Raw genomic sequence first — 13,391 nt, forward strand, 5'->3', positions numbered from 1 at the left:
CATTCAGATTGCTTCTTTTTGCTGTGTTTTCTGTTGCACTGACCACTCAGGACAGATACCAGGGAGCCTCTTTCCCCTAATCTCATTTGCTCTCCTCCCTGACAGGATAAGAAATACCACTGCTTCTGCTTCCCTGGTATCTCTCATCTTTAGCCTTCCTCTCTCTGCCCTCATTACCAGTGTCTTAGTTCAGGCCTCATCGTATCTCACTTGGATCACTTCAGTGGACTCCTGGCTCGGCTCCCTCCTCCTGGCGTATGCCTATTATGTTCCATTGTCTCTGATCCCTTGTCAGTTTCTCATGTCAGGGGAACACACGGGTAATCATAGCCTGCTGTTGGGAAACCCAGCAAAGGTTTCGCTTACTCAGGAAGTGTATGACATGAAATCAGCAGGCTTCATTTCTGAAATTAAGTTCATGGCCTTTGTATTTTTTAATTAGCATATAATGTATTATTTGTTTCATGAGTACAGGTCTGTGATTCATCAGTCTTACATAACACCCAGCGCTCACCACAACACATACCCTCCCCACTGTCCATCATCCAGCCACCCCATCTCCCCACCCCCCCTTTTTTTAACCATTCTTGAAAAATATATTTCTGTACATGGACCTGCATTTATATTGTACATTTATAGAGAGAACTACAGGGTGTTCGTATATAGAATACTGGAAGGATATGTACCAAAAGTTAACTGTGGTTCTCTGGGAATTACACATTTTTTTTTCTCTAAATATGTACTTTTTTGATTTCTCAAACTTGTCTACAGTGGGCATTATCAATTTTATAATGTGAAAAAATTTGTGTTATTTTTAAAAAGGAAAAAAACACAAAATTACACTAAATTCATTGAAAGTTGGAAAAACACCAAAAAAGTAGAAGAAATATGTCATAAATTCTGATATTTCAGTTGTCTCTTATTGCATACCAGAACTTTTAATTTTTTTTTTAATTTGACAGAGCACAAGCAGGCAGAGTAGCAGGCAGAAGGAGAGGGAGAAGCAGGCTCCCCGTTGAGCAGGGAGCCTGACGTGGGGCTCGATCCCAGGACCCTAGGATCATGACCTGAACCGAAGGCAGTCGTTTAACCAACTGAGCCACCCAAAGCCCCTAAGGTTAGCTGTTACACACCAGAACTTAATGGCTTAACAAGACAATTATTTATTACTTCTCTATTATTTATTACTGTCTATTCTCTATTATTACTGTGGGTCAGGAATTGAAGCCGGTTAGTGGGGCAGCTCTTTGTTGGTGTCAGCTAGTCACTTGCTCATCCATAGTCAGCTGCTGGCTAGGTTGAGCTGGAAGGTCCAAGAAGCTTCACTTACATTTCTGGTGCCTGAGTCCATGTGGCCCTTCTTTCCCCTTGGAATGTCTCACCATTCGTGAGTCTAGCCTGGGCTACACTAGCACCCAGCTTCTACTGACTAGCACTAGAAGCTGCAGGCCTTGTAAAGCAGCCCAGAGCTGGCACAGCTTCACTTCTGTCACATTCTCTTGGTCAAGGCAATTCACCTGGCCAACCCACATGCAGGGGGAGAAGCAAGAGTTCCACCTCTGAATGGAACAACCACTGTTGATATTCTTCGTATACATTTTCTCACTGATTTTTTGTGTGCAAAGGTTGTGTGGTTTTGGTGGGGTTTATTTACACATTTCTAACTGTTGTATATATAATGATAGTGTTTTCTAGTTAGTATTCTAGCATATATGTTTTTGCTTGTTAATGATATACTTAGGAGTTGGGGCGCCTGGGTGGCTCAGCCATTTAAGTGTCTGCCTTTGGCTCGAGTCATGATCCCAGGATCCTCGGATCTAGCCCCATGTCAGGCTCCCTGCTCAGTGGGGAGCCTGCTTCTCCCTCTCCTTCTGCCTGCTGCTCCCCCGGCCTGTGCTCTCTCTCTGTCAAATGAATAAATAAAATCTTTTAAAAATATGATATACTTAGGAATTATATTTTAATGGCTTCACAATATTCCATTGTATGTCAGGTTTTCTAATTAATTGTGCCACTATTGTTGAATGTCTGCATTATTTGATTTTTCATCAGTATAAATAATGCCATATGAGCAACTCTATGCATAAAATTTACTCTTTATGTTTTGGTGGTGATCAGAAGATAGGAATCTTTGAAAACTTCTCGATACAAAGTGTCAGATTATTTTCTAGGAGGGTTATGCTAATTTACAGTCACACAGTATTAGCATCCTAATTCTGTTTCTGTTTTCTGTTTCACAAAGTTGAATCATTGAGACCCTCTGGCCTGTTTTACTGTCAGTCTATTTTTACTACCCAAAGCTAATTCGATGCTGGTAACTCCACCGAATTGCTGTCTCTTCCCTTGTGGAGAAAAAGTGGGAAGATGGGCAGGTCCATGGCCTAACCATCCTGTTCTCTCTCTTGCTGAGACAGGCACCCCACTGCTGGGGAAGAATAGTAATGAGCCAGAACGTAAGCTCTTTATTGAGTCAAAAATGAGGAGGAGCTTAATCCCTCCATAATCTTGACCACCTGCTGTTATGTGGTTTATAGGGAGATTTTTAGATTCTCCGATTTGAACATTTCTTGTCAAGAAGAGGTAATATATTATTTCTGTGAATTTCTAGCGTTTTTATTAGTGTAAATATCCTCTAAGTAGGGAAAACTTTTGTTTTTGCATTGTTTTTAATCTGGCACAAATTTTTCATAATGCTATTTTTGGGATATTTTGATTTTTAAAGTTTTTTTCCACAGCATACTTTACATTTCTTAAAAGCTAACATACATGGAAGGTTTTCTGTGTGCTAGGCATGTCATCTCATTTAATCCTCACAAAAACCCTTTGAGTTGGACTTTTATCTTCATTTATAGATGAAGAAATTGAGGCATAGAGTGGCTAATTAATTTGCTCATCATTATACAGTTAGTAAAAGAGCTGGGATTTGAACTGTCAGTTTGGAATCAGAGTCTAAAAATCCTTAATCACTATACTATGCTGCTTTTAATAACTTAATTCTTTTTTCCCTCCAGTATTATTGAGGTATAGTTGACAACTAAAAGTCATGTGTATTTAAGGTATACAACTGAAGCTTTGACATAATTTAATTCATAACTTGTAATGAAGCAATGAATATATTTTGTTACTTCTATAATTCGATTATGAAATGCATCTTTAAAAGTACATGTTCTCAGGGCGCCTGGGTGGCTCAGTCAATTAAGCATCTGCCTTCGGCTCAGGTCACGATCCTTGGGTCCTGGAATGGAGCCCCTTGTTGGGCTCCCTGCTCAGTGGGGTGTCTGCTTCTCCCTCTCCCTCTGCCCGCCCCCCCCGCCCGCTTGTGCTCTCTCTTGCTTGTGCTCACTTGCTTGCTCTCTCAAATAAGTAAATAAAATTAAAAAATAAATAAATAAAAGTACATATCGTCATTCTGTTTGGCAGTATGTATGTTTAGATAAACTATCCATAATGTTACTCTGACTTTCTTCTGTGATTTCTGCAGGGTAAAAAGTATTCTGTCTTTAAAGTCAGCTTCTCCCCATGTTATGTGTGATTTATTCACATAATGAGTCTTACTAAACTCTGGTTTACATGTAATCATGAGGTACTTATTTTGTCACCAGATTGTCTTCTTGGTGTCTAAAACAGAAAGAGTTGGTTATTGAAAGTAAATTTATGCTAGCAATTTTCAGTTCTACAGTTCTCACTGGTGGCTGACTGCTTGTAGAAATCTCAAGCCACATCTAAGATGTCACTGTCTTTGAAATTAGCCTTTTCGTAAAACTAAACTTCAGAATCGTGTTTAATTTGTTCAATTGTTAATTGATGGTAGTTCACATATGCCTTTGCCTGAGCAGAGAAAAACAGAGATGGGTCTAAATTGTAAAGTACATCTGTAGGGGTTGTCTGCCATCCTATATGGAGAAGTCAGATTTGAGAGGGACAGAGCATAGCATCACTTCACTGCTTCCATTTGTTCCTCTCTAGATGAGGTCTACACAGACAGTGCCGTTGTCATGGGCTTGCTGATGCAAGGTCCCTGTTACTCCCTGACATATGCTAACCCTAAGTCCTAGCAGGTTGTTAATAAATTGAGAAGATGATTACAATGTACATTTTTCCATTCTTTTATTTCACATGATTATGTGGGCATCTGACACTTTTATTTAAATGCCTGGTATACTTCTGCACTCCAGAATTCCTCTGATTATCTTCATTTCTGTACTTTTCTCCCTCCAGACTGGGAGTACCTCATGCTTTATTGTGTCCCCAATGTTTAGCAGAGTATATGCCACAATCTTTCTGTCCTTTTCCCTGCATCCACTGTTTGGCTCATGGAATCATTTTGATTACCAGGTACCATGCAGAGAACAGAAATGTGACTTTCGGAGAGTATAAATTTGGACCACTTTTCATGAGGTTGTGCTATGAGTTGGATCTTGAGGAATCTGCAGTGGAACTCATCAAAGACCAGGTTATTGTCTCCTGATTGCTTTTGCTGTCAATGTGATTTCCTTGTGCTGAGCATGGGGTGTTTTTAGTGATGTTAACGAAGACATCTCTCTTCCGTACTTATTCCTGGGTTAGATTTTCAGAGCAAGGCTGCTGGGCTGAAGGAATCAGTGTTGACCTGCATTTTAAGGTGTCCTTGGAGTCCTTGCTATGAAAAGGCCTAGGTTTTTTAATACAGAGGTGTAGGACAGGTGCAGAAGAGCTGTATGTACAAATTGCTCTGGGTGTGACCTGGTACTGACCTCCTCTCTGAGAAGCTTTTAGTGGGCAATAGTTTAAGGCTGGCTACCATTTTAAGATTGCCTTTCCTAACCTCATGTGCTTCTCCTTTGTGGTTGTATTTTTTACTTCTGGTTGATGGCCACATTGTAAAGTGCTTTTCTGTTTTCAGAATACTTGCACATCTTCTGATTTTCTATTCCTAAAGCAAAGATAACAGTGATTATTTTTGTAATTATTTATTGACTATTTACTGTGTCCTCAGCACTGTGCTTAAGCACTGTATCTGATTTGTTTCCCACAGACCCTGCTGAGGTAGATACTATTAATCTATCTATTTTACAGTTGATGAAACTGGGTCTTAGAGACATAAACTTATGCATGGTCAGAAACATTTATTTTGGAGCCAGGGCTGGCCACCTGGGATACTTTTGTATTTTTTGGAACCCTCCTATGTTGTCTTTCTGTCTAGTACTCTTCATCTCAAGTGTCCTGTGCACGGTGGAGCTGTTAACTCTTGGCTTGCCCCTCTTTTAAGGACACCCATGGTTTAGAAAAATGACTATAAAATATTAGTTACCGGAGAAAAGGTGGTTTCACAACAGTGTGGATTGGTTTGAACCTGTTTTTTTCCTAAAAGAAGAAATATACATATTTACATTTTAGTATATATGTATTAAAAATCTGTGAGAATCTAATGAAACCCCTACTGCTTGTCTTTAGGAGGTAGAAGTACAGGAAATTCTCACTTTTTACTCTATACCTTTTTGTATTGTTTGACTATTCAATAATCATATGTTGTAATTAAAGGAAAATGAAAACTTTACTACAGTGATAGCCATGAGTATAATGATAAAAAACAGAAAGAAAATGCAACTTTACTTTGTTTTTGTTTTCTTTAACTTAGACTCATGTCTGAAATACTCATGTACAACCAAGTTTCCTGGAGTAGCAAAATAAACTGAATTTGAGTCCAGTGACCTAAAGCCTAATCCTGTTTCCACTCTTAATTTAGTGTGTCCCCTACCCAGAACCCTGTGGTGCTGCCGGTGCGGTAGGCACTAGCGGCGTGTGTCTCTGGAGCCCCTGGACCATGGCTAGTTCAAACCACATGTGCTATAAGGGTAAAATCCGTGATGCATTTCAAATGCTTAGTATACAAAAGAAGAAATAAAGTACTTTATTCATTTTTTTATTGATTGCATGTTGAAATTATATTTTGAATTTAGTGGGTTAAGTAACATTATTAAAACTGATTGCATGTATGTTTACCTTTTTTAATGAAGCTACTTGAAAATATAGAACCACATAGATGGCGTACACTGTGGACAGGGCTGCTCTGGGGACTCCCCATCTCACTTAGAGTAGAATTCAGATCCCTGATCATGACTTAGATGCCCCTTATAGTATCTCATTGCCTGCCATCCCCCTTGCTCATTCCTCTCTGGGCCTTCTTATTCTTTTTAAGACATACCATACCCGTGTCCTCAGACTAGAGTGGTCTACATTCTCATTATTGAGGCTCTCCTTTACTTCATTGAGTTCTTTTCTCAGAAAGCCTTCTCTGACGACCTTCTATCCTCTTCGCTGTCCCTTTTTCCTGCTTCATTGTTCTTCATAGCCCTTATTGATACTTGAAATTACATTTTTACTTTTTTCACAGGTTTGACTCCCTTGTTCATTGTCTCCCATGCGAGAATTTGAGCTCTACTAGACTATAAGCCCCACTAGAGTTAGGGCAGGCTTATGTGTCTTGTTCATCATTTATTTTCAGCCCTTAGAACAGGGTCTGCATAGTAGGTTCTCAAAATAAGAACAAACTTGAGCAGGGCATTTAATGGCATATTTCAATAGCATGTGTTGTATTATCATGAGATTAAAAATGTTGAGAAAAAAATGTCAGGAACCACTTTTAGTGAATTATTTCAAAAAGTGAATTACTCTTTATTATTCATTTGCCAGAAGAGGATCATAGTTGTATAAGACTCTCCTTGCTTAGTCTTCAAGCATGCTTATACCTGCCATTTCATATTAATATGCTGCCACCCACATTCCAGGACCACCCTTATCAGGGTGAATTGGCTTGTTTCTTTTCTCCTAGTCAGGCGAGCCATGTTTAATAAACACGTTCTTCAGTGTATTTTTGAAACTCAGAGAACTCTTGCCATACCTCTTGTCTCTTGTTTGGTGTGCCCATTGCCAAAGGCATGACAGCCAAAAGAGTGGGCAGCATTTGAATTTTTTTGAAAAATAAATCCTGGTGTATCAGAAATTTATTAGGGAATTCAGGGAACCAAATGGATAAAGTATACACAAAAATAAGTCCTGGATAGAGAAGATGGAGTATAAGAATAAGTATTCACTAAATAGTTACAGCTTTTAACCAAACTGGTATTGTTTTGTTTTTTTTTCATTAGCATTTACGAGGTTTCTTCTCAGATTCCACATCATTCAATATTTTGATAGATATGTTATTTATCAAAGGCAAGTATTCAAGTAAGTACTGGAATTTAAGTTTGCTGAAAAATTCTGTCTTTGCTGGTATAGGTATAGCAGTTAGGAAAAACAGTGGACCATGCAAAAATGATGCTTATATTCATGATGAGTGGCTGAATTATGGAGATTTCATTCTTTTAAGTCTGAAAAACAACTTTATTGCATCTCATGTCATGCCTTAAGCTAAACACCCAGATTTTACTTAATGTTGAAAGTATAATTGGTTTTTAAATATTAATTCTTGCTGTATGACTTAATTTTTTTTTTAATTTAGTTAATTGCTAAATGACTTTGACAGATAGCTTTTATTGTGCTTCTGGAATACACTTTTCAGTAGATAGTACTGAACAGATTAGAACTCTGGGGATAAATAGCCAAGGACTCTGAACTCATTTGGATGCATTTAACACTGCCCACCCACTTGTCACTTTTGGTAGGTGCATTGGAAGTACTGATAGAGATGAAAAGCCAAGATGTGAAGTTCAACAAAGATACCTATGTCCTTGCTTTTGCAATTTGCTACAAACTGGTAAGAATGTCTTCCCTTAACTTTTAGAGCACTGTGGGTAGTGTTTGAGAGAGAATTTATTATTTTTTTTTCTCTACAAAGAAAAATTTAGTTCCTCTGAAGTCTTTTTTTTCCATCTGGTACAGATATTTCCATTTTAAATGTGTTCTTTTTTAGAAAACTCAAGTTAGCCACATCACACAGTTTTATCATGGGAAAAGCAATTTTATCATCTTTCACCCTTCTCTGGCAATTGTGTAGATAGGGAGAACAAGAAACGGTATGCTGGGTTCAAGCTCTGCTGTAGAGTCAGTCAGTCCTCTTATTATCCAGCTCAAGCTAGACTCCACTAGGCAAGTCTTCTCTGTAGTTCTGTGCCGTGGAAATCTGACCATCCTTCATTGGTGAACTCAAGGGCTACTTTATTATTATCTGTAAACTTTTCGGTGGTTCAAAGTTAGAAGTAATGTCTATTGCCCAACATTCTCTAATTGTGCTCTATTTGTATCACCTATGTGACACTTACCACTGCCTGACGTTATTCTAAGTAAATGGATGTTTCATCCTTCCCACTAGAGGTTAAGCTTGTGGCATTTTTGTATGCCAGCACCTAACAGCACGCTGGTATACAATTGATCTTTAGTAAATGTATGTGACATTAAAATGAACTCTTTGATGACAGAAAACATGACTTATAAGTCCATATGTCATTATTGTATCAAGATTGTTTTTTATACTTAGAAACTATTTCTCCCTCTGATTGAATGAATCAGTGAATAAAGGATGACTGATAGAGTGCAGCGACCAAAGTTCTATGCATTACTGTAGACATTCATGTCATTTAAACTTTGGAAACTTAACAAAACCTTATTAAGGCAAAAATGAAGGAACACCAGGCAAGGTGGAAGAACATGGGCCATTAAAACACTTCCCTGAAAATTGTAACAATACCAATTTTCCAAAACAAGAGAGGCAGTAGGGTTATAGTGGAAAGAAAACCATCCTGGAAATTGAGAAACTTGAAGTCTAGTCTCAACTTTAGCATTAACTGGCTTTGAAGTGGTCACTTAATTTATTTGTAAAATGAAAGGGTTGAATTCAAGAGCCCCAAGCTTTTACTATAAAAGGCCAGATAGTAAATGCTTTAGGTTTTAGAGGTCATGTATGGTCTCTACCACATATGGTCTCTGTTGCACATTGTAATTTGTTTTTGTTTTTACAAACCTTTAAAAGTATGAAAACCATTTTTAGCCATAGGCTAGACTTGGCCCCTGAGGGTCTTAGTTGGCTCATCGCTAGATTATTAGGTAATCTTTTATTTTTTAAAGATTTTATTTATTTATTTGAGAGAGAGTGTGTGTGTGAGTGGGGGCTGGGGCGGGGAGGCAGAAGGGGAGGGAGAGGGACAAGCAGACTCTGCTCTGAGTGCAGAGCTGGACACAAGGCTTGATCTCACAACCCTGAGATCATGACCTGAGCTGAAACCAAAAGTCAGACACTTAACTGACTGCGCCACCCAGGCACCCCTATGTCATCCTTCCCAGTTGTACCATTTTCTCCTTCTGTGAAACAGAAGGCCAACCAAACACACAACACGTAAGTGTCAGCTTATTCAGCACTGTAATACTGAGCTTTCTGACCTTTTTAGAGATGCTTCCCTGAGTGTATAATAAAGTGGAGAGAATTTAATTATGCTATTTAGGAAGGCCAGATGACATTTCTCCCCTATGTTGTATCTAAAATAACTTGTTTTACTCAGTGGAGATGAGAGTTGAAAAATTGAAATAGTCAGCCATTACAAATTACAGATCAATTCTGGGAACTGCCTTTGCTCATCAAATTCAGTTTTTACTTTAGGTTTTGAGTTGTGAATCGTGTCATGACAGATAGACATAGATGCAAAGCTAATGCTGTTTTCATAAACCTAATCCACCTATAGCATGTACAAAGGAAGAAGATTCGGTTTTACCATTGCTGTCTGCTGCTTTGTGTGTTGTTCATGTTCGTGGATTTGTTTTTAAGGTTTCTATTTTCATGGGATTCTTTCATGGCTTACATTCATATAAGCTTTACACTATTATTTAATATAGTAACAAACTGAGATTTTACACCTTTACATTATGGTACTTATGTCTAGAAACCAGTCTGCCCAGATACAAAGAGACCTGTACACTTGGTGGTCAAAAAGCCCCAATTCAGAAAATTGACAAAGGGCTTTACAAATGAAGTTAATGTACATTGACATTTGAACTGCTAATGTATAGATAATTAGGTCTGTTTGCAAGTAGTGTCTATATGGGGCTTAATCTCTTAAGTGGCTTGAGATAGGCTCTGGGAAATTCTTACAAAAGGAAATCTGAAATACTGAACACTATTAATCATTTTATTAAACTTCAAGGTGCATGACATTTATTTACTGAGCAATTCTGTCTCCTGCCAGAATAGCCCTGAATCTTTGAAAATCTGTACTACATTAAGAGAAGAAGCCCTGATCAAAGGAGAAGTCCTCTCCAGGAGAGCATCTTGTTTTGCTGTGGCATTAGCTCTGAATCAGGTAAGGCTTTGGGGTGCACATTAGTGAGTCAAGACTGGGAAGACTTGACTGCCTTCATTTGTTCTTGTTTTTATTTTTCCCTTCTGACTGTATCCTAAAGAAAAAGCTCCCATAAAAAGACCAATGCCTTTGGTGCCATGGCAACCTACATCCGTATCTGTGCCTCCAAAGGATGTTTTGTTTGCAGTTGAGGACCTACCATGCATTGCTATTTAGAAGGGGCTGGCCAAGATTCTGGGGAGACTCAGTGAGGGAAGCTCTACTCTGAGAGAAATTTCTCAAGTAATTCAAGTGAAAATTTCAAATGATTGATTTACTATGTAATATTTTCAGAACAGTTTAACTTAATGCTCTCCATAGTGAAATTTACCTCAGATGAATGAGGAATCCTGGGTCAGCTCACTGTTTAAGTGGGGTCATCTTATATTTCTTAGTTCAACCCAAATACTCTTATTTGGAAGCGGTTTCAGTGATCTTTTAGCCGCCCCCCCCCCCCCCCCGCCCCGTCTCTGGACAAATAAATGGTGACAACTGAGGTCAGAGAGAGAAGAGAGGACCTCCCTGCTGTCACAAGTAGTAAAGGACAGTTAGAGCTGGAACCCTGGAATACCCCTCTTCTTGAAGAGCCCTTCCCAAGAGGTCCTATTCCAAGGCTTAAGAAAATGTGAAGTATGTTAAACATTTCATATGTGGTAGAAGAAGATATTAAGGCAGCAAAAGTAACCAAGCCAGTTTATTTATCCGGCTGGTAAAGTATGGCTAGAGAACCCTTGTTTATCATTAATTATAAATGAAAATATCAGGGAGATCTATTTGCATCTTCTGCTAGGGAAGTCATTGAAAGACAAAGACTGAAAAGGATACACAGTTGCTAGTTTCTGCTGCTTTAACTTTCTAGGCTTGCCTGTCTGGCCAGGGGGATTGGTTTGTCCGAATTTGTCATGAGCTGAAGGAGATGAATTAAAGTCCCTTTTTAAGAATGTTTGTTTTTTTTGTAGCTCCTGTAGTTTTTTCCTGTATGTGTGTTTAAGTTATGCCATTTGGTGCATAGATATGTACAGTTATGATACAACACTAATGCATTTATCATTGTGAATCTGTCACTGTAGCATTACAAAGTGCCTCTCTTGGTCTTGTTTCATGCTTCCACTCTAAATTTCACCTTGCCTAATGTTAATATCTCTTTATGCCTCTTTGGTTTAATTGGGTTTGTATTTGCCTCCTATACACCTTTTCCTATCCTTTTATTTGCAGTCTTTCTGAATTGGTTTGTTTTTGTGTATCTTGTACACTACATAGATTTGAACTTTGTTTCCTGATACACTGCTAGTCTTTCTTTTAACTTAACCCATCTAGATAGACATGTCATGTTTAATTTTAGGTTTCAGTTATGCTTTGTTTTTATAACTTTTAAAATTACTTCTAGCGTGTAGTGGTTTTCTTTGTTTTGGTTTGTGTTTTTGCTTTAGTGGTTACTTTAAAACCATAACTTGATTTAATATGCTTAGTCCTCTGATTACCTTAACTGTACCTTGTTAATTCCCTAATGTAAGTAATGCTGAAATTAGTATATTTCCTCTTTTTCCCTCATTTTCCTTCTTCTCCACCACCCAATTCTGGTTGATACACTACCTTTCATAGTACTCATTTTTCTCTTAAGTGTGCTTGATTTGTCAGCTTTAAATGCTATTTTTCTGACCCCATGTAATAAAGACAAGGCAATAGGTGTACTTTCTCTTACATTCTTTCTCCGTTTGTCTTCATTATCTGAGAATATAACACTTGTGCTCCGTTCTGTAATCATATTCCCCACATTTGTTTTGGTCCTGTATGTATTTAAATATATATTCTTACATATATTTAAATATATTTATATATTTAAAAATATTCATTTACTATTGGTTTTCCAGTCATCTCTTTGTTGATTGAAATGTGTCTTCTAGTAAAGTATCTTCCTTCTTCAGAGGAAGAGTATTCCCCAAGTTCTTGGTATTTAAAATTATTTGCCTGGTTTTTTGGCTTGAACTACATTTTGACCAGATATAAAATTTTGAAGTGACACTTGTTTTTCTTGAGGTTTTTCTATGCATTGCTCTTCTGTCTTATAGTATAGAATATTGCTGTGGAGAAATCTGAAGCCTGTCTGATTTTTTTATTTTCCTGCTTCTGAGTTACTTGATCTTGTTTGTTTTTCTCATTATTGTCCTCTGTATCCGTGGAAATATTTCTCTTTTGGGGTTTCTTCATCTGCCGGTTCTTTTCTGATTTTGTTTCTTTCTGATTTTTATATCCCTTTTCTCACTCTTTTGTTCCTCCTAGTGTCTTTATATAGATCATGTGCTGGCACATTTTTGAGTACTCGTCATTGAAAGCAAGTTTCTTAGACCAACTGCTTACAGAAGATTCATGTCAGAGAGAGATCAGAGCCATGTTGCCATGCTCCAGACTAGAAGGAATTTTTTTTATGTATGCATTTTGTCTGCATAGGCTTTATTTCTCCCTGGCTAATGGGAATAGGCACGCAGGCGGTTTTCAATGAAAAATCTCATTCTCTGACACTGCCGTAACAACGGTCTGTTTCCTGCAAATATAGCTTATCTGTTTAAATTTTTGATTGGCCTCACCTTTGCCACAAGAAGGGTCTAGAGGATTTCTCATAGTCCTAAATTCCATTACCATCACTGTAAACGGAATTCAGGTTTTGTACCTCAGGGGTGCCCTTAACATTTGAGAACTACTTGGTGGGCTCTTGCTAAGATAGGCAGCAGTGGTCTCTTCACACTGCTTTGTCCAGATCTTACCCCTGTGCTCCGTCTCCTATGTTGTTGCCAGTGCTTCCATCTCTTCTGTGGCTTGGACCTTCTTCTAATGATGTCAGAGATGGAGTTTGCATTTCTGCTTCTCAATCTTTTTTTTTTTTTTAAGTCTTCCAGTGGGATAAGGACAAATGCCAAATTTATGTCTCCATCTTAAAAACTGGAACACAGGCAGGTTATTAAAACATTGAGTAATCTTCAGCTTTGGAATGCATAGATCACCGAATGAAAGGCACAGCATTGGGAATATAGTCAATGGCATTGTAATAGCACTGTATGGTGACAGATGGTAGCTACGCTTGTGGTG

General features: G+C 38.1%; 1 protein-coding gene across 6 annotated transcripts in view; it reads left to right on the forward strand.

Annotated features, from left to right (window-relative positions):
* The window catches only part of PTCD2 (pentatricopeptide repeat domain 2), a 48,987-nt gene that overhangs the window by 5,345 nt on the left and 30,251 nt on the right, over positions 1–13,391 (forward strand). For all 6 annotated transcript variants that reach the window (XM_054512370.2, XM_054512372.2, XM_064596220.1 and 3 more), the window contains 4 exons: positions 4,336–4,453; positions 7,128–7,206; positions 7,644–7,735; positions 10,155–10,268. In XM_054512370.2, coding sequence (XP_054368345.1) covers positions 4,336–4,453; positions 7,128–7,206; positions 7,644–7,735; positions 10,155–10,268 — 403 coding nt within the window. The remainder of the gene's footprint in view (positions 1–4,335; positions 4,454–7,127; positions 7,207–7,643; positions 7,736–10,154; positions 10,269–13,391) is intronic.

This window comes from Mirounga angustirostris, unplaced genomic scaffold (genome assembly GCF_029215605.1).
Source record: "Mirounga angustirostris isolate CCGP_5_RB_7025 unplaced genomic scaffold, mMirAng1.0.hap1 SCAF_7, whole genome shotgun sequence".
In the NCBI taxonomy this organism is placed as follows: domain Eukaryota; kingdom Metazoa; phylum Chordata; class Mammalia; order Carnivora; family Phocidae; genus Mirounga; species Mirounga angustirostris.